Genomic DNA, 27,179 nt, shown 5'->3' with positions numbered 1-27,179 from the left:
ACAAAATCTCATTTTAGTTCAAAATGTTAGTTGAAAACTCATATATTATATATTATATAGACGTATTACAAACAGAGTGATCTATTTTAAGTGTTTATTTCTTTTATTGTTAATGATTGTGGCTTACAGCCAATGAAAATTTTAAAAATTGTGTCTCAGAAACTTTTAATATTATCTAAGACCAATTGGTGCTTTTGGCATTGTGGGCAGTGTGCCAAGTCCTGCTGGAAAATGAAATCCACATCTCCATAAAATATTTTGTGGGAGAACACTGCTCTGACTTTAGACTTGATAAAACAGTTGTTGACAGTGGATCAACACCAGCAGATGACATGTCTCTCCAAACCATCACTGATTGTGGAAATTTCACACTAGACCTCAAGCAGCTTAGACTGTGTGTCTCTCCACTCTTCCTCCAGACTCTTACAGCATTTCTCTGCTGACAACGTTTATGAAGATGCGGATTTCTAATTTTATAATATTCTAATTTTCTGAGACACTGATTTTTGGGGTTTCATTGTAAGCCACAATAATAAACTATAAAGGAAATAAGCGTTTAAAATAGATCACTCTTGTGTGTAATACATTTACAGGTGCTGGACAATGAAACTGAAACACCTGTCATTTTAGTGTGGGAGGTTTCATGGCTAAATAGGACCAGCCTGATGGTCAATCTTCATTAATTTCACATTATTGCACCAGTAAGAGCAGAGTGTGAAGGCACACAACATTATGGGTGACATACCAGAGTTCAAAAGAGGACAAATTGTTGGTGCACATCTTGCTGGCGCATCTGTGACCAAGACAGCAAGTCTTTGTGATGTATCAAGAGCCACAGTATCCAGGGTAATGTCAGCATACCACCAAGAAGCACCAACCACATCCAACAGGATTAACTGTGGACGCTGTAAGAGGAAGCTGTCTGAAAGGGATGTTCGGGTGCTAACCCGGATTGTATCCAAAAAACATAAAACCACGGCTGCCCAAATCACGGCAAAATTCAGTGTGCACCTCAACTCTCCTGTTTCCACCAGAATTGTCCGTCGGGACAATACATTATTGTGGTCTAAAACCAGGTGTTTCAGTTTCAGTGTGTCCAACCCCTGTATATAATACAGTATATGAGTTTCACATTTTAAACTGAATTACTGACATAAAGCAACTTTTCAATGATATACACTAGTATATGGCCAACAAGCGTCAGTTCCAAGCTTGTTTTCTCAATATTAAAATATAATAGTAAATATATATAATTGTACATATGTTAAAATAAACCTTTGTAAGTGCTTATATAGGTTCAGACATTAGATAAAAAAAGTATCATGTAGGTGTAGTTCATCCTTTAAACACTGGCCTTTTTTTTAAGAGTTGTCAGTTATTTAAAGTGTGGGAATAGGCTTAACCTCTGTATGCTGTGTACACACTCATCAAGAGCAATCTGATTACACTGACTATCTACATACTTGTAGTGTGTGTGTGTGTGTGTGTGTGTGTGTGTTGTGAGTGCTCAGCACAGAGGTGCTGCTGGAGAGTTTAGATTGGACTCTCTGGTGGAGTTTCCTCTCTAACAGGAAGCTGATTTCCTGCACTTGCTGTGGCGTCCTGCCCGACTCCAGGGGGCTAACAGACGAAGATCAAGCCAGTCCTGCCCACACACACACACGTTCACACACACACACACACACACACACACACCCATTCCCATGCATTCACACCACCACAGATACAAACACACTCGCTCACAGCATCAGACGACATGGACTATGAACCCAAGAAGGCCAAAAAGGTAGGAGGTTTTCTAAGAAGTTTTAATCTTAGAATTTTGATGCTCAGATTTATGCTGGAGGAACTTTATCAGAGTAGAGTATAATGAACAGTTTTGTTAATATGTCTCTGGTAATATTTCCGCATCATACAGTATGTGTGTAGGTTTGTAGGTCTAATTAAGGGGTTAGATTTATGACATACTTCCACATTACGCAGTCGATGCTATTACTTTGGTTTACTTTGGTTTGTGTTGTTTTTTAGGTAAGTAGATCACATTCTCTGGTTTAATGACAGTCTCTGTTAGAGTGTTTTTCTACCAGGGTCACTCTGAGGGGTTTATTTTTTTTTTAGAATGAACATGGCATGCATTTTGTGGTTGTTATCCTGCATTTTGTCTTCACGCAAAAGGATAATTGTGGTATTTTTCATGTGTATTTTTCCTCTCCGTTGTATCTGTAGCAAGCAGTCAGTTACCACCATGAACATACAGCTCTGAAAAAAAATTAAGAGACCTCTTAAAATGATGAGTTTCTTTGATTTTACCAAATTGAAAACCTCTGGAATATAATCAAGAGGAAGATGGATGATCACAAGCCATCAAACCAAGCTGAACTGCTTGAATTTTTGCACCAGGAGTAAAGGCATAAAGTTATCCAAAAGCAGTGTGTAAGACTTGTGGAGGAGAACATGCCAAAATGCATGAAAACTGTGATTAAAAAACAGGGTTTTTCCACAAAATATTGATTTCTGTACTTACCTATATATTTTTCTGCAGGAGCATATTAACATTGTAAAATGATTAAATCTGTCATCCCTTCTGTTCCTATACGATAACTAAGAGCTTTAAACTGATGTCAGCCCATTCATGATAAACGTTATGAGGAGTGTTTCACTCACTCTTGTAAAATCAAACCAGTGTAAAGAAATGAAGCTACAATTGTTTGCCATGTTGCCAAATATGCAACTAGAAACCTGAGCTAGACTTGCCTACTTATTTGGAACACCAAAATAAGCGTCTTAGACCACCTTCATTGAGTGTCCAGTGCAGGCCAAAGGACTTTAGAAGTAAAGCAGATTTTTTCCAATGAATACCCAGTTTGTCCAGTAAAAGTGTAGCTAGTGTTTTATTATAGAACAATTTACATTTCCATCAAATTACCGAACCAAAGGTCAGCTCTGTTAGCCCTTTTTTCCACCACCATACTGGTTTGTGAACCTAATTTGGACCACTTGCTGCGTTTCCACTTATAAAAGTAGGTTCTGGAACCAGGAACATTTGTTTTCAATGGGAACTGAAGAATACTAGATTCTTTAGCATGAACTGTGTTTACCACAGCTGTGCAACACCCTCTGTTGATGACGTATGATGTGACATTTTGACGTTTCCACCAAAACTGGTGGAAACGGGGTCTTTTTCGCTGAAAAGCACCACAATTCTTATAAACCTGAATGGAACTGGTTCAAGAACCAGAGTTCTTTTCGTGGAAAAGTGCTATGTGTGCTGCTGAGTTGAACCAACGCTACTATTATGTTACTTAATGGGATATTTTTTTTTTTGTATGATTTACGTTTGTATGTTAAGTAGTTTTAAAAGTACTCTTACACTTGTACTTGAGTAAAAAGCTTGAGTTGATACTTTAACGTCTACAGAAATATTTTTAATCAGTAGTATCTATCTGTCAATATGAGTAAATTGGGCAACGTTCACATTACCAGGCTGAAGTGACTCAGATCTGATTTTTTCCTTAATGTGGCTCAGATCTGATTTTATCCTTAATGTGGCTCAGATCTGATTTTTTCATGGCTGTGTAAATGTGCCAAATTCGATTTTTTCAAATCAGATATGAGTCACTTTCATATAGTGGTCCTAAATCAGGAACGTATCCGATCCATGGACATGCAATTCATAAATGTGAACGGTCAAATTTACGGAATTCATGCATCTTTTTGATTTTACACATGCGCTACTTGCTTCTCTCTCATACCCACACATCTCTTGTCCTCTTGTTGCAGCTGTGCAGCTATAGCTGCAAAAACAGCAAAAGCAAACCACCTGGCCTTTTTTTCACCTCCTCGACCTGAGCATGTACTTCAGACCAGCTGTTCGCTGTTCCTCCACTCGAGCAAAAGATGCTCCACATATGAGCTGCTAACGCATTCATTTCCCTTCATAAAGCTACGAGTCTTCTCTAAAATATGCTGTTTTTTGTTGTTGGTGAAGAAGGCTACGTTTATACACGTATCAATGAGCGCATGAGAGACGTTTCAGGGTCAGATTCAGATTCGTTCACATTACACACAGAAACAGCTCACTGACATTTGTGAATGTGAACCGTCAAGATAGCTAAAACTAATCTGAGCAAAAAATCGGATTTGAGCAATGTGGCTTGTAATGTGAATGTAGCCTTTGACTGATTGATTGATTGATTGATTCAAACCCACACAGTTTGATTTACCCACCAAAAACCTCGGTCTATTTGATTGATGGGTCACATTAACCACTTCACACATAAACGGTGAGAACACATCTACGCCCTCGCTGACAGACATGTCAGAAAAGGGATTGTGTTGTTTTTTTTCACACATTTTACACATTTACACGTTCCGTCTCACTTCACGCAAGCTCTCCCATACGCACACAAACATGTAAATCAGCAGGTCGCTAATGGGGCATGTGTTATCTCATCTGTGCCGCTCCGCAGGAGACATCTCCGCACTCTGACAGCTGTCTCTCTGATGATGTCACAGTGGGAGCCGCAGGCACTGTGCTGATGTTTAATATTACGCGGACCTGAGCGCGAGAGTAGCTCTTTAAATAGCGAAAGCTAATGGCTGTCCTTGGGGCTAAAGAGAAGCTAATGTGGAATCAGTGGAGGGTCAGACGGGGAATGTGTTTACCATTTATTTGATGTATTTATGACATGACCACAGCTTCCCCTCCTCGATGAATACATCAGTGTCAGTTCAGCTGACTTATAGAGCATAGAGGCATAGGCTCTTTTTCCAGAGCTGATTTCACAGGTTTTAAAGGAAAGGGTTGTTCAAAAGAGGACAAATTGTTCTTGCACGTCTTGCTGGCGCATCTGTGACCAAGACAGCAAGTCTTTGTGATGTATCAAGAGCCACGGTATCCAGGGTAATGTCAGCATACCACCAAGAAGCACCAACCACATCCAACAGGATTAACTGTGGACGCTGTAAGAGGAAGCTGTCTGAAAGGGATGTTCAGGTGCTAACCTGGATTGTATCCAAAAAAACATTTACATAAAACCACGGCTGCCCAAATCTCGGTAGAATTCAATGTGCACCTCAACTCTCCTGTTTCCACCAGAACTGTCTGTTGGGACAATAAATTATTGTGGTCTAAAATTCAGTTTCTGAATCAGTTTCTCTGAATGTTTGAGTAAAATGAACATTGTTGTTTTTTATTCTATAATCTACGGACTACATTTCTCCCAAATTCCAAATAAAAATATTGTCATTTAGAGCATTTATTTTCATAAAATGAGAAATTTAATATATGTTATGAAAATACACATTAAATATACTTTCTCTTATACATTTTAATAAAATGTATTTTTAAGCAAAATGCTTTAATTTATATGTTATGTTGAAAGAAAATATATGTAGTGGCATTAAATGCTGCTTAAAATGCACTTTAGTGTTACTGTTTTTCAGTTGCATTAAAGTGTACACAATGTGTGCTTCAATACACAAAGTAGTACATTTACAATATATTTCAATTGTATTAAAAATTATGTTTAAAAAAGCACTCAAAAGCACAATATAATGCTTTTATGTTGTATTTCAATATAGCTTAATTACAACTGAAATATACTTAAGTTGTCGTGAGTGGTTCCAAAATAGTACACTAAGTTTGTATTTAAGTATGTATGAATTTTATGCTAAAAATATGTACTTTTCCATGTTAAGTATACCTTTAAAAAATATATACTTAAATGAACTTTTCTTTTGCAAGGGAAGACGATGAATTAATAAATAATTCATATTTAAAATTGTACTTTTTTAGAGAATCTTTTCTTTGTGTTCACACAAATATTCACCTGCTCTTTCACCTCACATCTCTTCAGGGATTTGTTTCACCTATTAAGCGCCTGGTCTTCCCCAAGTCAGCCCGGAGGCAGGCAGACAGAGGCAGTGTGTATCGCAGGCCTCTCCACACGGTGCCTCTCTTCCCACCTGACTTCCTCATCCACCCTGAACGCCTCATCTACGACTATGTGGAGAAAGAGGTCAAGGTCAGCAGATAACACACCCTGTGCATCACTGAGCGCTGAATTATGCTCATGTATAATGTACATAATACATGCTGATTCAGGCGAGACTATAAAAACAGAAAGGTCACCCCAAAAGGTCACTCCCCAAAAATTCTTCACCCTTCAATCACTGTTTAGCAACCGATGCTATCTGCAATTGCCTCAAGTGTTCAGTTATGTTCTAGTGGCTGAAAAGAAAGCAAATAAAAAAAGCTGCACCTGGAGAAATAGTATCTGATACTAGGCCTGTCACAATAATTGCAACATCGATTTATCATACAATAAATAAACATGACCTTGATAATTTTTAATACTCGTGATATTGTCTATTGTGATTATTTGTATGTTTGTTCACACACATAACAGTGAACAGTATTTTAGCCAGTCATGCTTTAATACCTGTGACTTCTATACACACAGTGTGAACTGCAATAGGTAAATAAATAAGTATATAATTCCTAAACTAATTATAATAAATGATTAATTTGTCTTTTAAAAAATTATGCTTTATGCATTATGCTTTATGCATTACGCAAATGGTGCAGCACACTGTAGCCGACCCCGCGGACATTGTGACTGCTCAAAGAGCAGCCCTTTCTCCAGACAATGTGGACGTTTTCATCTTCTTAAAGAAAAACTTTTTTTTTTTTTAAATAACAGTAGTTTTGTCTAGCCTCAAATATGTTTAATTTTGGTACCTTAAGGAGCATCTTTCTCTCAGATAAAGTTGATAATATTTCTTTGTTAAAGAAAAAAACTTGTCATTCTCAGGGACCGAGTTTTATTTTTCATGTTTAACTGTTATAGTAGGATAGAGTTTGTTAAGGCTCTAATTGTTCTATTATTTTGTACATGACTGTTCTTGTATTTTTGTATTATTTATTTTATGTTGCACATTTAATAGTGCACACTGCTGCTACCAAAAAAGCCACTATATGGCATTACATATATATCTTGATTAAATTATTTAAATTTGACCATTAGTGCCTAATGTGGTGTATTACAGATCACTTGTATCACTTTGCATCACTTATATCAAGCCCACCTTTCAAAATAAGATATTGTAAATTTGATGAATCAAACCAATGACTGACCATAGACTAACCTAAAACTGGCATAGGCCTCTCTGCTGTAAAAAAAAGAAGAAAAAAAAGAAAATTGAGAATCGAATCGAATTGTGACCCTAAAATCAGAAAATAAATTGAATCGAGGATTTAGAGAATCGTGACACCCCTATCATGTAGCATCACTGACTAATCCGGTCTGCTAGCATAGCTACTGATATTTGGTCTGGACTTTCTGAATTTTAAGTTTAGGTCCCATGCAAAGAAGCTGTTGTGAAAAGGTGGATTTTGGTCCGGATCTACTGAACCATGGTGTGTTTCATCTGCAGTGTCAAAGCACTTTCCTAGATGGTCCAGACTTTCAGACCAATCACAGGAAGCTGAGTCAGTGTTTAAACCAACCAGAGAAAAAAATAACCGGTGTTGTGCCGAAATCTGACTCCTCTTGGTGTTCAGTCACGTCACACAGCAGAATGGACACAAAAGCTTAGACTGGGAATTCATTTATTTACTGTAACAGAATCTGAGGAGAATCTTTTACAGAGATTTTGCTGCAGGGCGAAAGCATGTACGCAAAGGGGAGTTGAATTTTGAAAGAGAGATAACATTCATCACAACACCTGGAAAACCAAATCACTGATCTCACATAATATATACATAAGATCTCACTAATATTCTACAAACCAATTAATATGAAGTACACGAGGCGCAGCACACGCAGACGTAACTGATGCTGATGACAGGATGTACTGAAGTTCTTTAGTCCGCTTAATAAACTGCAGTGTGAAACCACAACTAACCGGATCAAATGTACACAATGTAAACCTTAGGGAAAACTCTGGTCCAGACCTGCTGTCATGGAAACTAGAGCTAGAAATTAATTTGAGTGATTAAAAGTTTCAGGCGTTCTAATCACTGTGTATAACTCAGTTTAATACAACTTTCAGTTCCTGGGTCATCTGACATGGGTGTCGTGCTCCCTGAACCCCTCCAGCAGGGATGAACTGCTGCAGCTTCTCGACACTGCCAGGGTAAGAACAGCCTCCCTCCACTACTCGCTGCCAGCTCTGAGAGAAGTGACAGTATTGAAGTGACAGTTGTAATCCATCACAGACCTTCTAGGCCCAGAAATGCCAAATGCTTGCATCTCTCTGTCTCTCTTAGTCTCTCTCTCTCTCTCTATTTTTGCAGAAGTTGAAGGTTCTGCCTCTGCAGACAAGTGTGGAGCAGGACTGCATCCTCAGTCTCTCTGCACGCTGTCTGTTGCTCACCTGGAGAGACAACGAGAAGCTGCTGCTGCGCATCCCCACACATGAGATTGCTGCTGCCTCCTACCTGAGAGATGATGCACTGCACCTTCTGGTGCTTAAAACAGGTCCTCAGTTACTTGCTCTATACTCTTATTTTTGGTTTTGGCTGTTTGTTTCTCCCTTTTCTCTTTGTTGTTTCAAAATCTTGTGAAATAAATCAAATTCTGATCTCATAATATATAGGTAAACAGTAATTAGGGTCCTCTCTATGGAGCTAAATTAGTGCCAAAACTACGCAAATAAAGAAAACGTATTCTGTAAATATGATACTACTTGCAAACAAACACAACGCGTTTTACAAATACAAAACTCGACTCTCTAACACACACGGTGTGTTTTACAAACACAAAACCTGATGGTTGTAAATATATATGTAAACTTCAAATAAATACACAGCTGTTTTCTAATACATTGCTCTTTACCAACAAATATAACACGTTTTACAAATGCAAAAAGTAATAAATAAAACAAGTAAAACATTATTTTCAAACATTACCGTGTCATGACTCACGAACACGCACAGCCCATTTGTAAATCACGTGACTTTTGGCACAGTTTTAGCAGAGTCGCAAACTCGTGTTGAGATTTTCTCACAAATACACCCAACCCTCGTACAAATGCATCGCCCCAGAACAGCAGGTGGCGCTGTGGGACACTTTACGAGAGGTGGCTGCACAGCAAAGCAAGCTCTCCTATCCAGCGCTCCACAGAGCATTAATTTACACTGATTAAGGTGTTTAATACACCTTTAATAATCACAACTCTACCATTTTATACCCGATTTACACACGGTTTGGTTTGTTACAAACAGCAGAGATGTAATTATGATATAGGACGCTGTTACACATCACAAATATGAGCTTTCATGCTGAAATACTTTGTATTATGCTCTTTAAAAAAGAAAGAAAAAAATATTAATTGATGTTTAAATTGTAATATAGATAGATAGATAGATAGATAGATAGATAGATAGATAGATAGATAGATAGATAGATAGATAGATAGATAGATAGATAGATAGATATGGACAAAAGGAAAGACCACCTAAAAATGGTAAAAAAAAAAAAAAAAAAAAAAAAAATTATTTTACCAAATTGAAAACCTCTGGAAACTAATCTACAATTCTTTGCATTATTTGAGGTCTAATAGCTTTGCATCTTTTTTGTTATTTCAGCCATTTCTCATTTTCTGCAAATAAATGCTGCAAATTTACTGACAATATGCTGAAATACTTTGTATTATGCTCGCTCTATCTATCTATCTATCTATCTATCTATCTATCTATCTATCTATCTATCTATCTATCTATCTATATATATAATTTAAACCAATTAATATTTTTTCTTTCTTTTTTAAAGAGCATAATACAAAGTATTTCAGCATGAAAGCTCATATTTGTGATGTGTAACAGCGTCCTATATCATAATTACATCTCTGCTGTTTGTAACAAACCAAACCGTGTGTAAATCGGGTATAAAATGGTAGAGTTGTGATTATTAAAGGTGTATTAAACACCTTAATCAGTGTAAATTAATGCTCTGTGGAGCGCTGGATAGGAGAGCTTGCTTTGCTGTGCAGCCACCTCTCGTAAAGTGTCCCACAGCGCCACCTGCTGTTCTGGGGCGATGCATTTGTACGAGGGTTGGGTGTATTTGTGAGAAAATCTCAACACGAGTTTGCGACTCTGCTAAAACTGTGCCAAAAGTCACGTGATTTACAAATGGGCTGTGCGTGTTCGTGAGTCATGACACGGTAATGTTTGAAAATAATGTTTTACTTGTTTTATTTATTACTTTTTGCATTTGTAAAACGTGTTATATTTGTTGGTAAAGAGCAATGTATTAGAAAACAGCTGTGTATTTATTTGAAGTTTACATATATATTTACAACCATCAGGTTTTGTGTTTGTAAAACACACCGTGTGTGTTAGAGAGTCGAGTTTTGTATTTGTAAAACGCGTTGTGTTTGTTTGCAAGTAGTATCATATTTACAGAATACGTTTTCTTTATTTGCGTAGTTTTGGCACTAATTTAGCTCCATACCTCTCAATCTCCCCAGCTTATAAGTTTTGAGAATACATATTTAGAATGCAGAAAATAAGAATATGCTTGTCATTTAAACCAATATAATGAGTGTGTTTGCTTTTTTAAATGCTAAACGTTCAGAATATAGCATTTAAAAAAGCAAACACACTCATGATATTGGTTTAAATGAGGATTTCAACGTACAGTACAGTACCAGTCCCTACTAGGTTGATACACACCTTCTCTTTCAATGTATTTTTTCAATGTATTTCCTTATTTAATGTATTTTCTACATTGAAGATTAATATTAAAAACATCAAAACTATTAATGGACACATATGGAAGTACATAGTAAACAAAAAAGTGTTTTTTTTCTAACCTAAACCCAACTGAGATGGTGATTTGGGTTTATCTGGAGCTTCACAGCATGAAGGAAAAACAGAAACTGTGGTCCAGCACCTCCCGAACACATTTTTGGGTGTCCAGACTTTTGAGTGGTACTGTATATTAACATTGCTGTTAAGATTGGGACTTTATTTAATCACTGTGCTAATAAGTAATTTATATCAGAATTACTGAGCTTTACTAAAGCACGAGTAGACTGATAAATCATTGTGCTGATTAGTTATTTATCTCAGTTTTACTGAGCTCTACTAAAGCATGAGTAGATTGATAAATCACTGTGTTGATCAGTTATTTACTTCAGTGTTACTGAGCTCTGCTAAAGCATGAGTAGACTGATAAATCACTGTGCTGATTAGTTATTTATCTCAGTTTTACTGAGCTCTACTAAAGCATGAGTAGACTGATAAATCACTGTACTGATGATCAGTTATATATGTCAGTGTTACTGAACTCTATTAAAGCATGAGTAGACTGATAAATCACTGTACTGATGATCAGTCATTAATCTCAGTGTTACTGAACTCTACTAAAGCATGAGTAGACTGATAAATGTATGTGCTACTGGGCCCTTTTTCAATCTAATTTAATCTGTATGAATTTCTCATTCTTTCTCATTTCCCAGGTCTGAATGTTGACACTGTTCTTGCCAGCGGTTCTCTTGAGAAAAGACCTACAGGTCTTGAGACCCGCAGGCAGACTGTAAGCAATGCTGACCCCCGGCCTGCAGGGGGCACTATGGAGAGGCGGCACACCATCTGTGGCGTGGACTGGAAATCCTCTCGCCATGAGTCCAAACAGAGTGGCACCAACACAAGTGGAGCAGGAACTGTAGGAGGTGGGGGCAACAGTGGTGGTGGTGGTGGTGGTGGTAGTCTGGAACGGAAGCAAGTTGGGGGCAGCTGGGAGAGACGCCAAACCCGGAAGCCATGCGGAGGAAGCTGGGAGAAGAGACCCATGAGTGGAAGCTGGGAGAGAAGGATTGTGGGGGGAAGCTGGGAGAGGCGTGGTCCAGCAGGAGGAGGAGTTGGGGGAAGTTGGGAGAAGAGGCACGGGCCTGGAGGCAAACCTGGGGGTAGCTGGGAAAGGAAACATGGGCAGGGGGGAAGCTGGGAACGCAGGCACGCCTGCATGGGGAGCTGGGAAAGGGGCAAGTCTTGTGGCAGCTGGGAGAGGAGAAACCACAACCCACTGGAACCCATCCCATGCCCTGATGCTTACTGCAACCTGGTCATACTGGCTGTGGAGAACAGGGTGAGAGAAAACAGAAGAGCTGAAATATGATGGAAGGATGACTGGATGGATGGATGAATCAAGTCATGAATCAAGTCATGAATCAATAAGTTAGATAATTGGGCAGAATCAAAGATGGTTGGATGGATTAATGGATGGATGGTTGAATAAATGCATGGATGGATGGGTTGGTTATTGAATGGGAAAAGAGACAAATAGATAAATACAAAGAAAGGAAGATAGATGGATTCAAAAAGAGACTGGTTGGTTGGTTTGTTGGTTGGTTAGGTGGATAGACAAATGTATACGTAGACAGATCTACAGAGGAATAAATAGACAGAGAGATGATGAATAGATAAATGAAAAGAGAAGTTGGATAAATGAGATCTATAAATGAAGACTATAGATGAGTAGATAAAGAGAGAGAATTAAATAAATGGTTGGATGGATGGATAGACAATTGAGTAAATGGAAGACTCAAATAAATTAATGGATGAATAGGCAGATGAATGGATGCATGATGGACAAGCAGTTAAGTACAATAGAAAATTAAATAGCTAGATGGGTGGTTGGAAGGAAGGGTGAATAGACAGTTGATGAAAATAGACAGACTGTTAAATGACTGGATGGATGGATGGATTTTAGATGGACGGATGATGATGGACTGACAGTTGAGTAACATACATTTTAACGGCAAGATGGATGGATGGACGAATGGATGGACGAATGGATGGATGGATGGATGATGGATGGATGGAGGAATGGAAATGTAGACATTTGAATCTATAAATGACTGGATGTCAGAACCAGAATCAGAACCATGTATGAATGATAAACATACAAATGGCTGTCTCAAAGTATAATTAGATGATGTGTACCCAGAGAAAGTTGGATGGATGGATGGATGGATGAATGGATAGGTGGGTGGGTGGTTGAATAGATAAAAAGACAAACAAATAAATGCAAAGAAAGAAAGATGGACAGACGCATATAGAGGTTGGTTGTAATGGCGAGATGGATGGATGGGTGGATTAATGGATGGATGGATGCATAGATGGATGGATGGATAGACATACATTATTGAATGACTGGATGGATGAATGATAAACATACAAATGGCTGGCTTAAAGTATAATTAGATGGTTTGTACCCAGAGAAGGATGGGTGGATGGATGGATGTATGGATGGATGCATGGATGGCTGGATGGATGCATCTTAGATTGGCAAGCAGCCCATAGACTTAAAGATTAAGATTTATGATATTCAGACAGATAGACAGCAGGATAAACTAATGACTGGATGAATGGACAGACAGATGAATGAATGGAATAATTGAGGGATAGATGGATGGAGGATGGACAGACAGTTGAGTTGAATGGGATTAATAATTGCTTAAACATTAAAATGGTCAGCTATAGGTATAATTAGATTAAAGTATAATTAGATAGTTAATGTACCAATTAACAAGTTTGAAGAGAAGAGTGAAGGCAAATATAGAGTAAAATTATAGATGAATTCCTAAATGTGCCTCTTACATTGACAGTAGAGTGAAAGTGAAGTTTGCAGCTCTCTCTTTCAATCTGAATCTTTCTCTCTCTCTCTCTCTTTCTCTCTCTCGCTCTCTTATACACACTCTACTTCCTTTTCCTCTGCAGTGACTGCAGTGATGAGTGGAGTTGTGACAGCAGTGATGTAAACACCACACTGAGAGCGGACTCCCGCTGTGATGTAATACTGAGGCTTACGTAACGCTCTGCTGTGTCAGGGATCTGAGTGTATGAGCGAGAGATATTCAGAGAGAGAGAGAGAGAGAGAGAGAGAGAGAGAGAGTAGGCAGTGGAATGATAGAAATGGAAATAGTAATAGTTATGTGCTGTTGCCCTAGATCTCAGTCTGACTGTAAATGTGTGCACAATCCCTGTGTGTGTTTGTGTGTGTGTGTGTGTGTGTGTGTTTTAGCATGCATTTTATTTAGGTCTTCTACTGAATTTCTAATCTCTTTTTCTCATACCTACAAACACAAAGGATGCTGCAGAAGAGTACTGCGCCCTCATCTGTCAGATGTTTCAAATCATCTACGGACACCAGACTATCGAGTGTGTGGACAGAGCGGGGTATCACTACACCATGCCTGATCGCTACTGGCTGCAGAGGAGTGAGTGACAGTGCTGCAGCTTGTTTGACCTGAAATGAACTTCCAGTACATGCACAGCACTGCTGTAGATCCAAAGCAGAAGTCAGCTGTACTGCATGTTCAGACTGAAAGCCTAAATCTAGATAGTGTGGACAGCCAAAAAACACACAAAATCCGATTTTTGCAAAACTAACCACATCTAAACCACATTTGGGCCCAACAGTCTATTTTCATGCTTTGCGCACGTGTCGTTAAAATAGCATGTACAAATACACTGAGAAATTTCTGGCGTGTTGCTATTTTGGTGGTGGAAAACAGGTTCGCCACTGACTGAAATGAACCTAGACAACAGTCAATCATCAAAGTCCCTTTCTATACCTGTACCTTTCTATAGGTGCGCCATATGCATGTGCGCTACCGTTCCATAAATAAACACACGTACAGTATGTACATGCTGCATGACTTTGAAAGTGTTCAGATTGCTGTTCTGTTTGCACTACAAACTTGTATTGTAATCAGAAGCAGCAGTTTTTAGTATTTTACTTTAAAAGGAAACAATATCTCTATTGCTGCTACTAAGGACTATGTAACTTTGGTAAAACGTAAGGACAGTGCTCTTAAGAAGTAACATATTTCTGTCAAATCTGTGTTTATACATTTCACACTACAAAATTTGTTGGCTACAAAGTTTTTTCCTACAGCAGTGCTAGCCGGGATTAACAGCAGGTTACAGGCCGATAAGACTCACCTCTGAACAGCCAGAGAGCTAGTGCTTAGCAAGGTTAGTGAGTAATGCTAATGCTGCTACAGCAGTGCTAGGTACAGGCCAATAATACTCACCTCTGGACGGCCAAATGCGGCTAATGCTAATACTGTTGGAGAACTAAACTGAAACTCCTGTATAACGCTGTACTTCAGTGAAGTGGCTTTACTTCTCCTTACAACCTGACTGGTAGAATTCATACATAAGGTGCGCAAGATTCTAAGGTACACTGATGATTTTTGGGAAAATTAAAGGATTTTAGGTGCGCCTTACAGTGCGAAAAGAACAGTAATAAATGCTTACAGTGGTGTAAGTGTTGTTTTGACACACAAGCATAAAATGGCTTTTTCTTTCACATTTTTCAATGAGACTTTATTGTCAATGTGAAAAACTGAAATTACTTTTTTAAATTGCTCCTACATTTCCATTGTTATTTTTTTAACAATCTAGCAAATCAATATTGTATTGAAGTGTGCAGTGTGTACAATCAATACAATCCTCCCTTTACAAAGACATTTTTGTGAATTTAAGCCTCTAAATGGAAACAAACGCAAAACTGTCATTAACACCCCATAATCTAACACATCCCACCTCCTCTACATTGTCTCAACACCTTCTATAATTAGGCCTGAAAGGGTGCTGTCATTAGTTATCTCTGCATCGTGGGCCCACAAGCATGTAATTAGTTGAGATTGAAGGGGAAGGCAGACATAATTGCATCATATTTAATGTGCAGGGTTTCAATCTTACTGATCGCTCCTCTCATTGTGTTCTCTAGGTGACAGCTGCCTGACAGATATGACATATGGATATGATACGGACTTCAGCGGCTGCAGCTCATAGTGAGTGAAGAGCGTATTTAGAGCGGGGTTGGCTGGCTGATCTGATTAGCGTGGATGCGTGTGCTTTTACACTGTTTATTGCTGCCAAATGTAGGAAACAAGAAATGTCTGGTTTGAGGCAGTCTAGGGCTGGCTCAATTAGGAAATTGATTAAAAATATACAAATTCAATGTTTAGGACCTACAGCTCTGGAAATAAATTAAGAAACCACTTCAGTTTCTGAATCAGTTTCTCAGATTTTGCTATTTATAGGTATATGTTTGAATAAAATGAACATTGTTGTTTTATTCTATAAACAATGGTCAACATGTATCCCAAATTCTATTAGGTGCAGAAAATGAGAAATGGCTGAAATAACAAAAAAGATGCAGAGCTTTAAGTTCATATTCATAAAGTTTTAAGAGTTCAGAAATCAATATCTGTTTTTTATTGTTTTTTAGTCACATTTTTCATGCATCTTGGCATGTTCTCCTCCACCAGTCTTACACACTGTTTTTGGATAACTTCATGCCACTCCAGGTACAAAAATTCAGTACCACTTTAAAATAAGACTACCTTTATAAAGGGTTTATAATTGGTTTACAATTAGTTTATTAATGGTTACTAATTAGGTTGTAAATGCCTTAAAAATCATTAATGATGAGTTATAACACATACGTAGAAAGGGCAACAATGACCTGTTGTTTGCCAAATAGTGAACCCACAGCCATCTATATTGTTGCCCTTTTTACGTATGTGTTATAACTGATTATTAATGATTTTTAAGGCGTTTACAACCTAATTAGTAACCATTAATAAACTAATTGTAAACCAATTATAAACCCTTTATAAAGGTACTCTTATTTTAAAGACTTAAACAGTTCAGTTTGGTTTGATGGCTTGTGATCCTCCATCTTGCTGTTGATTATATTCCAGAGTTTTTTTTTTTTTTTTTGGTTAAATCAAAGAAACTCATCATTTTTTAAAAGTGAAATTTGGGAGAAATGTCTGTAGTTTATAGAATAAAACAATACAATTCATTTTATTTAAATATATACCTATAAATAGCAAAATCAGAAAAACTGAAGTGTTCTCTCAATTGTTTATAGAGCTGTATGTTCCTCTATATTCACAAATTCTAAACCAACTCTTCATAGAAATATGAACATGCAAGGTGTTATTCTGGCATGCTATGCTGTTAAACTTAAAGGAGAAATCTGGTGTGAAATGGTACAAGGCTACAAGGCTTCCATTCTAAGGCCTCTTTAAGCTCAGGGTTGGGTTTCTGCATGGACAGAGCACTGTATAGCTGCAGTAATGGAAAACGGATAACCTTCCTGAAGTAAGACAATAGTGCGTATGTGTGAAACGCTGGAATGGACAAACATGCTAGGTTTGTTTATGCAAACAGGTTGTCCTCAGATTTCTAATGGCACCCTCGTGTATAGGTCAGAGCCTGATAAGATCCCTTGATATTATTTCAGCTTTGCTAGCAGTGTGTGCTGTGTGTGTGCTCTGTTTTTCCACCAGCGATGGCTCTCAGGACGCCTTCGAGTCCTACTACAGCGAGAACTACAGCGAGAGCTCCTCCCTCTCCTATCAGGACTCCCATCGCAGTCTGGCCTCCATACACAGCGACTCGGAGCCCAGCAGTGCTAGTCTACAGCTCATGCAGGAGTACATGATTACGGTGAGGAAAAAATACACGCACTTAAGAGTCAAACACACACAAACACACACAGAAGATATTATTTACCTATAAATCCATTAATGTGGGTCTATAGTCCATTGTCATATTCAAAATTCAAGATACAAGAAGTTGCACTGTACTATAAAATTCTTACTCTGCGTTTTCCCCTAGACTACAAGTACTAACAATTACAGTAAAATATAAATACCATAATTTCCCACTATAAGGTGCACTTATAAAATCATTTAGGTCAGGTATTAAGGAGCAGTAAAGTCACTCAGCTGAAGTACAGCATTATAAAGGAGTTTCAGTGACGTTTTCCTCCAGCACAGAGGCTGAAGCAATATTAGCATTAACTGCTAACCGCAGCACTAGCTGTAGCCTGCATGTTTACTGTTTTAAAACAAGCTATGTGGGACGAACCGCTAGCTGATAGCACCCTGTCTTATTGGAGCACACAGGGTTCCTCGGTCTAGCACTGTCGGGGGGCGTTTACTAGTGCTAACTGTGCCAAAATATTGGAAATCTAAGCGTACTGTAAATGGTAGCACTCATTTGACTCTGAATTTTTTTATAATAAGGTGCGCCATATAGTCTGTAAAATATGTTTTTTGTAAAATATAATTTTCGCCATTTAAGCTCTTTAGATGCAGTCAGTAACTGGAAATGGTACAAAATGTAGTAAAGCAGTGCTGGAACAGATCGTGTTACTGTACTCTTAACTGCAGCATTTACACACTTAAGTGTGTAAAAAAAAAATATTTATATATGTATATATATATATGTATATATATATATATATATGTATATATATATATATATATATGTATATATATATATATATATATATATATATATAAATTCTGGCTATCCACAACTTCTAATCCAGCTTCTAGCTAATTATAGCGTTGATTATTGTTTACAGTATGTGAAAACGAAATAGTTATTGGCTGATCAGGCACATTAGGGCAATTTACACATATATCATTTTTTTCTCTAACCTTGGCTATCTATCTAAGCTAGCTAATTCTAAAGTTAAGCCAACTGACTGCCACAGTCTGTAATTTAGCACACAGTGAGTTTTATCTGTGTTTTGATTCAGAGATGAGTATTTTTAACCAGCTATCAGAAACATCACAGTAATGGAGCTCCATTACCTTTCTTTTAGAAAAATCTCCGTATATCCATATATGTTTTAACATCAGCACTGCAACCCACTGTAAGAACTAAAATATACTCTCCAGTGAGGTGCTCCTCAAACCCAGCAAGCTGATTGGCTGTTTCTCTTGAAAGACGTAACTTTATACTTGAACCGGTTCCATCATTGGTGTTAAAAGATTTCCCATTCACACACAGTGGACAGGGACCTGTCTCCTTATTAATAATACAGCTGAGCTGAGCGAAACAATTCGGGGCTACTGGAAAATTATTCGGGGCTAAAGCCCCGGAAGCCCCAGACCCCCAGGCCAGGCGACGCCCCTGGTAACTATTAATAGTATTAAACGTCTTTTCTTTAGAGAAATTATAAGTGAAGTCAGAAAGCTGTGAGTACAGTGTGCTACACCTTCAAAACACTCTTGGAAACTGGAGAAAACTGGTAAAGGTACAGTCAGGTCTGGCTGACCCACATGGCAACAGCACATTTAGCTCTTTAGCTCAGCTTAACACTGGACTAAGTCTCGGTTTCAGCAGTGACGAGAAGGCTTAGAAGTGTGACAGGTGAATTTGTCCAAATCACTGAACTCAGGTTCCAATCACTTCCATGTGCACAGGTGTATAAAACCAGCACCTCTGATTGCAGACTGCTTCTACAAATATTAATGAAAGGATGGGTCACTCTCAGGAGCTTAGTGAATTCCAGTGTGGTACCGTGAATGGATGCTCAAATTTTCTCACTAAATCAACACCTCTGTCAACACCATGCCACTCTGTCCCTCATGCCTGCATGTTATGCCCCTGTTTCTCCACAGTTGCGGAGTAAGCTGATGCCTCAGGAGATCCAGCAGTTCGCCCTGTTGCTGAGGGAGTACCGCGTAGGTGCTCCCATACATCAGTTCTGCTCAGACCTTCTGCAGCTCTACGGAGACTCGCGCAAGTTCCTTCTGCTAGGTGAGCGCACCCTCCATGATGAATATTCATGAATTCAGCAGCCACCGGTCACCGCAGACCTTTCACATTAATCTTCATCCTTTTCATCTCTACATCTCCCCATATTCCTTTTACCTTTCTGTCAGATATGTCTCTAATGTGCCGTTTTCCAGCACATTCAGTGAACTCCTGAATATTCACGAGCCTTCACACTTGACATTCTGTTCAAGAAGAGGATTAAAATGTACCTCAAGTTAGCTTATTAGTATGGTTTGATCACATGCAAACTGTTGAATATTTATGTGCACCTGCCTGGTTCTAGTGTAGAAGTGTCCGGGTGTGAAGAGTGCTTCATTCCTCAGTTCCTGCAGTTTTATGGATTGTGTATTAGACTAAAAGTGTTGATATATAACTATATAATACACATCTACTTCATTGAAAGTACATATCTTGTACTTTTATTTGGTGACAATGTTTTGAAACCAGTTACCTAATACTTATACATGCTTCTACTCACTGGCCAATGGCCACTTTTAATAGAACCCACCACTATCTACTCATTGGTCACTTTATTAAAAACCTGTAATATATTTAAAAATCTCCCTTGCCACTTTTTTAGAAACAGTTACCTTAAACTTCTACTCACTGTTCTCTTTATTATAAATCCCAATATTCTACCTCTACTAGCTGGTCACTTTAATACTGGCCATTTTATTAGAAACACTAACCTTCTGCTTTACTAACTGGCCTCTTTATTAGAAACATCTGCCATATAACACCACTAACTGGCCACTTTAATAGAAACACTTACCTTGTACAGTCACTTACTGGCCTGTTTATTAGAAACACCTGCCATATATTCACTCCCTTGCCATTTTATTAGAAACACAACTTCTACTTTCACTAACTGGACACTTTATTAGAAACACTTAACTTCTGCTTTCACTAACTGGACACTTTATTAGAAACACTTACCTTCTAATCTCACTAACTGGACACTTTATTAGAAACACCAAACTTGTACAGTCACTTACTGGCCTCTTTATAAGAAACATCTGAATTCATAGTTTCTCTCCCTTGCTACAGGCTATGTGCTTCCTTGCACGTGGCACTTTATTAGAAACATATATATTTTACTTCCTTATTAACCACTTAAGAAACACCTACATTGTACTTCTACTGACTGGCCACTTTATCAGAAACACCTACTATCTATCTGCAGTACCCGTCAGCTTTAATAGTAACTTTAACCTTCTACTTGTTTGGTATTCAAGATTCAGCCAATTTACTTAGTTTTGGCAAAGAATTCTAATGCTGGTGCATCTCTTTCTGTAGCCATATTACTATTATCTGTTCAGATTATGTTCAGAAACTGTAGCAAAACAGAACATAATACCATCATAATACAGCAGTAATACAGTAAAGCTGTATAATTCTCTTGGATTTCAAACCCAAGCTTTGGAAGGAGTTCAGAGGTATGTTTCAGACCACTGCTGTTATTCTCTAGTAGAAGGTAGTAAGGCTATACTGCAACTGCCAAGAGTGTGCACTATAGTGACACAGTTATATAACACGCTGACAGCACTGCCTTTACCTCTGTCTACTCGCATCGCCATCAAGCGTAACCCGGAACGATGGGATGTGTCAGCACTCTTTCTCTGCACAGCGTATCGTTACAGTTACATCCTATTATGTGTATCAGGCTTTTAGAGTGATGACTAGGGAAATGAAGCAGTGAATATACTGCAGTAAAACCCCTTCAGAATCATTTACACACTTGTGGTGTGTTCCAACTGGAACACTCTGAAGAACACAAGGTTGTTTGTGTGTGCACCATTTCCATCTGAATATATTATATGTATAATTACTGTGCAAAAGACACAGATTATCCTTCAAACACTAAGAATAGGAGCACTTTGTAGTCCTTTATTTATTTCTCTGCATATATTGTTATTATTTTTTCCAGTTTTTTTCCAGTTGCTAACACACTAAAATAAAATGCATAGCAATGATTTAAACTGACACACAAAGAGCATAACCTCTTCTACCAAGTCTCCAACACTCTAAACACATTGTCTGCTTAACACACATTTTGCCATTCAAAACAGCCCTTTTAACTGCACTGAACACAGTTCTTTGCATTGCATACAACAATCTAATATAAATATATAAGTCACATGTTTCCATATCAAAACACTCCCATTCAAAATGACTCAATTTGAGATAACTGGCCAACATACTGTATGTACCACCTGACCAACAACCTCAGTGGTTAATAGTTATCACTTCAATCAGGAATTAAGCACTATAATTAGACCACTGATGACCTTTTTTACAATAACAGCGGAAAACAATGCAGAGAAAGGAAGAGGGAGGGTGAGAGTGAGGAGGAGAGGAAGAGGGACAGCTGGCAGAGGAGTTCATGGCCAAAGAAGACAACAACTTTAAAATAAAATCAGAGCAACTTTAGCTGATCATGTCATCAACCATGGGCTGACAATGCAAGACACCTCATTTAGACTTTAAATATATCTGTAAATATGTTGCACTGCCTTATATAAAATTATAAAATTGAAAAATATATAAAATTACAGCAGCATGTGCATGTGTGTATCTGCAAATATTTCTGTGCATGTGACCAATGTGAAGGTTTTTCTACAATTTAAACTATTTCAGTATAAGAGCAAAGCTTACTGAAGATGGGAGTGGTTTTTTTTTCATTATTTCCAACAGTGTGTTAGTTGGTTGGACAGAAATCTGGTTATATGAATCAAGTGTTTAAAGTTATTTGGTTAAAAAAAAAAAAAATCAAAAAGTTTGATTTTGTTAATGCTATTTGTAGCTTGGTGGGAGCGCTTCATTTTGCATAATATATGAGGTAATTCGCAGTTTGGGTGTGTGGTTTTGTGAATTGTATAATGTATTTTAATAAAAACCAGCATAGTTTACAAAACTGTGTTTTAGCAAATGGAAAAAAACTGTAATGGCCAGGACCCCACAGGACCACCACAGAGCAGCTGTTTGAGATTTAGATGATGGGTCATTCTCAGTCCAGCACACTGACATGGTGGTGGTGTATAAGGAATGTATGTTGCTCTGAAGCACTTAACAGGCACAAGCTATTTAGTGGAATTGCATTTTCATATTCTGCTTTAATTGCTATATTTAGGAAAGTACTGCTCTACTTATACAATTTTTATTTTAATATTATATTTCTTTATCTGTGTTTTGGAAGGTGGTATATTTTTCTTTGATATGTAATTCATCAGCACACCCAGGGAACAAGAGGGGTCGGGGGAAGGTTTGGCTACAGGGAAGGCAGGAGAAGGTGGAGAAAGGGGAGAACATTGTAGATCTGACAGAGCAGTGTCACTGCTAAACTGAGAATAGTCCACCAGCAGTATGTCCTGTGTGCACTGATGAAGAACTAGAGGATGACCAAGACAAACTGTGCAGCAATCAGTGTTGGGCACGTTACTTTGAAAAAGTAATTAGTTATAGTTACTAGTTACTTCTCCAAAAAGTAACTGAGTTACTAACTGAGTTACTCCACTATAAAAGTAACTAGTTACCAGTAAAAGTAACTATTGCGTTACTTTTGTGTTACCCGCCCCCTAAACCCCCACCCCCTGGCCCCCACCTTCTCAGAGCATGTTTCATAAGCCGGATGGATAGAGTGCACGACAGCAAAGACAACAATCATTGCTTAGGCGGTTACCTCATTCTCCCCTCCCTTGTGACTCACAAAAAACAACGCACACACACACTTGCGCCTTTGTCTGTATGTGCGAAAATTAAAAAAAAAGTTAATTGAGCGGCTAAGGTAACATGCAGTATCGGGGTGTCGGAAATGGTAACAGTGTTATAGAGACAGTCAAAGTAATTAGTTAGATTACTCGTTACTGAAAAAAGTAATGGCGTTAGTAACGCTGTTTATTTCAACGCCGTTATTCCCATCACTGGCAGCAACATATTCAGAGCTTCTGTTTCTGACTGACATCCACAAGGTAGAGCAGCTAGGTAGAAGGATCTATTAGAGTGGACAATGATGTAAGACAAGTATTTAAAAACTCCAGCAGCACTGCTGTGTGGAGCTAAAAACATGAGTATGTGTGTAAAAATGTGTGTAGAAACAAGAGACTCGATCAGTATATGTGTATTGGCCTGTTTGTGTATAACTGAAGCCCTGCTGTCAACAACTAATCTGTTTTAATCTCCAAGCACATTGCAGATTGCTCCCTTTCTCTCCAAACAGAGAAATGCTCATTTTCATCACAGCGATCCCCTCTCCAGCTCTAATCCACCCCTAATGACATCAATTCCAGAGCAGCCAGAGAATCGTGGTATTATCTGTCACGTTAACAGAAAGCCTTATTACCAAAGCATACCAATAACCCTAACCCTGGATCTCTCTCTTTCTTATCTCTTTACATCATCAGGTATGAGGCCCTTTATCCCTGATCAGGACGTGGGGACCTTCGAGACATTTCTAGAGGGGATCGGCATCCGAGAGGGCGGCATCCTGACGGACAGTTTCGGAAGGATCAAGCGCAGCATGAGCAACACGTCAGCTACAGCCGTGCGGGGTTACGACAGCTGCTCCCTGCCGTGCGGCTCACACGACTTCAACCGCAGAATCACTGACATCACGCACGACATCGAGGCACTGGGCTTTGAGGAAGGGGATGGAGACATCGAGGAGGAGGACTACTATCTCTGAGAGATGATGGGATGAAAGAAAAAGAGAGGGAGAAGCGGGAGAGGCTGAGACAGAGATAGATTATCAAAGGAAAACAACTCATCCATTAAAAAAATTCATAATAATTTAATTTAATTTAATAATATCACAACCTACATTCAAACAAACTCCAAAGGTGGTTTCAGATTTGCACTCACCTCATTCTCACATGTTCCAAAGAATAATTTGCAGTAGATAGTAATTCAAAGTGGATATTACAATATTAGTATGTTATTAGTAACTATAGTTACTATATTTTCATGGCATTTTCTAAAATTCATAATAGATCATTCATAGCAGTTACTGAATAATGCCTCTTAGATACTGAATTGTTCCTATTAATTACTAAATAATGCATTTATGATGCTGGATTGTTCATAGCAGTTACTAAATAATGCATTTTAAATACTCATAAATAAAGTCACAACAGGTAATAAATAATCAATAGTATCTATTAAAAAATAAATACTGGCTACTGAATAATTTATAGGGCTACTGAATCCATAATTTCTACTAAATAATTTATAGTAGCTGCTGAATTATATATAGTATCTACTGAATAACCAATAGTAGCTGCTAGATAATTAAGGGTAGCTACTAAGTAATTAATAATCACTACTGAATATTTCCTAATATGCAATCCATAGTAGTTGCTGAATTATTTATAATAGGTTCTAAATACGTTAAACTCCATGTATTAGCTACTAAAACATCCTTAATAGCTACTGAATAATTCTAAGCAGCTACTAAACATTTATAGTAACTACTGGATAATTAAGCAATATTCACAGTGACCACAGAATAATGGTATATGGTAACGTCTTCTTTAATCATAACAGTAACTAAACCATTAAAATAGCTGCTAATTTATTCATAGTAGCCACTAAATTACTGTATTTTTCACACTCTAAGACATCTAAAATCTGTTAATTTTCCCAAAAATCGGCAGTGTGCTTTTAATCCGGTGTGTTTTATGTATAAATTTTACTAGTCAGATTGTAAGGAGCAGTAAAGCCACTCTGCTGAAGTACAGCGTTATACAAGAGTTTCAGTTTGTAGTTCTCCAGGCCCGATACTTGAGCAATTATTAGCATTACCCGCTAAGCGCTAGCTCTTTCACTGTTCAGAGGTGAGTATTATCAGCTCCTAGACCCGGCTAGCACTGCTGGAGCGGTTAGCCGCTAATGCTAGTGCTAATGCTCCACTCTATTGCTGGAGAAATTCAGAAACCTAAGCTTACTGTAAACAAAAGAAAGCGTTTTACTCACCTTAATAAACAGTTTTCAGGAGAGAAATCTGTGTAGATTAACTTCCAGCGCTCATTTTTTAAAGTTCTAGGTCTATTTTTTAATACAGTTTTGTTTACTTAGCTTAGCTTTACTTAACATAGCTAGCTACCTCCCCACCACCACCCAGCAGTGAGACCTGCTGCATTAGAAGTTCCTTATAGTATCTTGTAAAATGCGGTTTATAATCTAATGTGTTTTATGTATGAAATTAGACCAGAAAATAGACGTTTATTGATATGGTGCGCTTTATAGTGCGAAAAATATGGTATTCATGTTAGCTGTAGAATAATCTGTAGCAATTACGGAGTTATTTATAATGGTATTGCCTAAATAATAACACATTTGTTTGGGTTAAAGTCAAATTTCAAGCAGGATCTGCAGTGCAGAGGGGACAAAATATGCTGTATTAATACAGACTGACCAACAGACCAACAAACAGACTTACACTAAATACAAACACCCTAAGAAATGTAATGCTTTGAATTAGCCTGATTCTTAGTGTGCATTATTTGTCCAGGAATAAAATAAATAGGAATAATAAATATATCCTGCATCAGCACAGGATTGCATTGCAGAGGCAATGATACAGCACAGGCATACGTTAAAGAACCGAGAGGATGAGGGACAGGGAGTGACTCAGTGCAGAACAGGACGGAACGTACGGCACAAAACGTTCTTTGATGAAGGGATTCACATACATCAAAAAACTGAGAGAGAGAGAGAGAGAGAAAGAGAGAGAGGGGTTGTTTCTGCTTACTGCACACTAATCTGTAAGACCCTGGGGCTGGCTGACTCTGCCTGCGCAGCGCTCCAGTCCACAGAGGAAAAAAGACAGAAAAAAAGGATGAAAAGCCCAGCACTGCTGAGCTGCTGACATTCTGGGTGCCATCATAACCTCGCCACAGTACGCTGACCGCCTCCAGTCCACGCCAGGGCTGATGGGTACCATGCGCACAGACCCTGAGGGTTATCAAAGGGCACCTAGATCTGGGAGGCTAATCATGACTTATGTAATCAGCCTGTGTGGGATTTTTTCAGGGGGAGGGGGAGTGTTATTATTATAGCTCTTCTCACCCTGGAAATACATTTCAAACCTATTCCTAAACACTGACTCATATACAGTTACCCTGTTCGATTATGACAATGACTATGATATATGTATGTGTATGAATCTTGGTGAAATACACTGAGATTTGCTGTATTGTCTCTTTTTTGAAGAGAAACTATTTGTATCATATCACTAGAGCCAGCACTGGTGGAACACAGTATTTGTGGGTTGCCTGTCCAGGCAATATATGTCAATAAATGTTACTTTTTCAGTAAGAGTGGATTTTTATTGTGCAATGGCTATATACTGAATTCATGTTGTACTGACACCTGGGCCTGTTGTCTGTTATTATGTCATTATCAGCTCTGAATGGAACAGCTGAAGACAGGTTTAGTCCCTGCTGACAGTCATGAACAGAACATGCTGCTATTTTCAGTACATTACTGTTGTAGATAAGTCTCGGGTCCAAATGATTGACCGGATCACACTATAAACAAATGACTGTTAAAAATTTTACTGGAAGTGTGTTAG

General features: G+C 38.2%; 1 protein-coding gene across 1 annotated transcript; it reads left to right on the top strand.

Annotated features, from left to right (window-relative positions):
- Positions 1–1,489: 1,489 nt before the first annotated feature.
- ccm2l (CCM2 like scaffold protein) lies at positions 1,490–26,917 on the top strand. Its single transcript, XM_022677327.2, has 10 exons — positions 1,490–1,786; positions 5,859–6,026; positions 8,056–8,139; positions 8,300–8,483; positions 11,470–12,098; positions 14,103–14,232; positions 15,753–15,816; positions 17,326–17,485; positions 19,456–19,594; positions 24,013–26,917. The coding sequence occupies exons 1-10, from the start codon at positions 1,757–1,759 to the stop codon at positions 24,291–24,293; spliced, it is 1,869 nt and encodes a 622-aa protein (XP_022533048.1). The 5' UTR covers positions 1,490–1,756; the 3' UTR covers positions 24,294–26,917.
- The last annotated feature ends 262 nt before the right edge of the window (positions 26,918–27,179 follow it).

Source organism: Astyanax mexicanus, chromosome 13 (genome assembly GCF_023375975.1).
Source record: "Astyanax mexicanus isolate ESR-SI-001 chromosome 13, AstMex3_surface, whole genome shotgun sequence".
Lineage (NCBI taxonomy): Eukaryota > Metazoa > Chordata > Actinopteri > Characiformes > Acestrorhamphidae > Astyanax > Astyanax mexicanus.
Note: the sequence above shows the minus strand (reverse complement) of the source record. Positions and strands in the feature narration are given on the sequence as shown.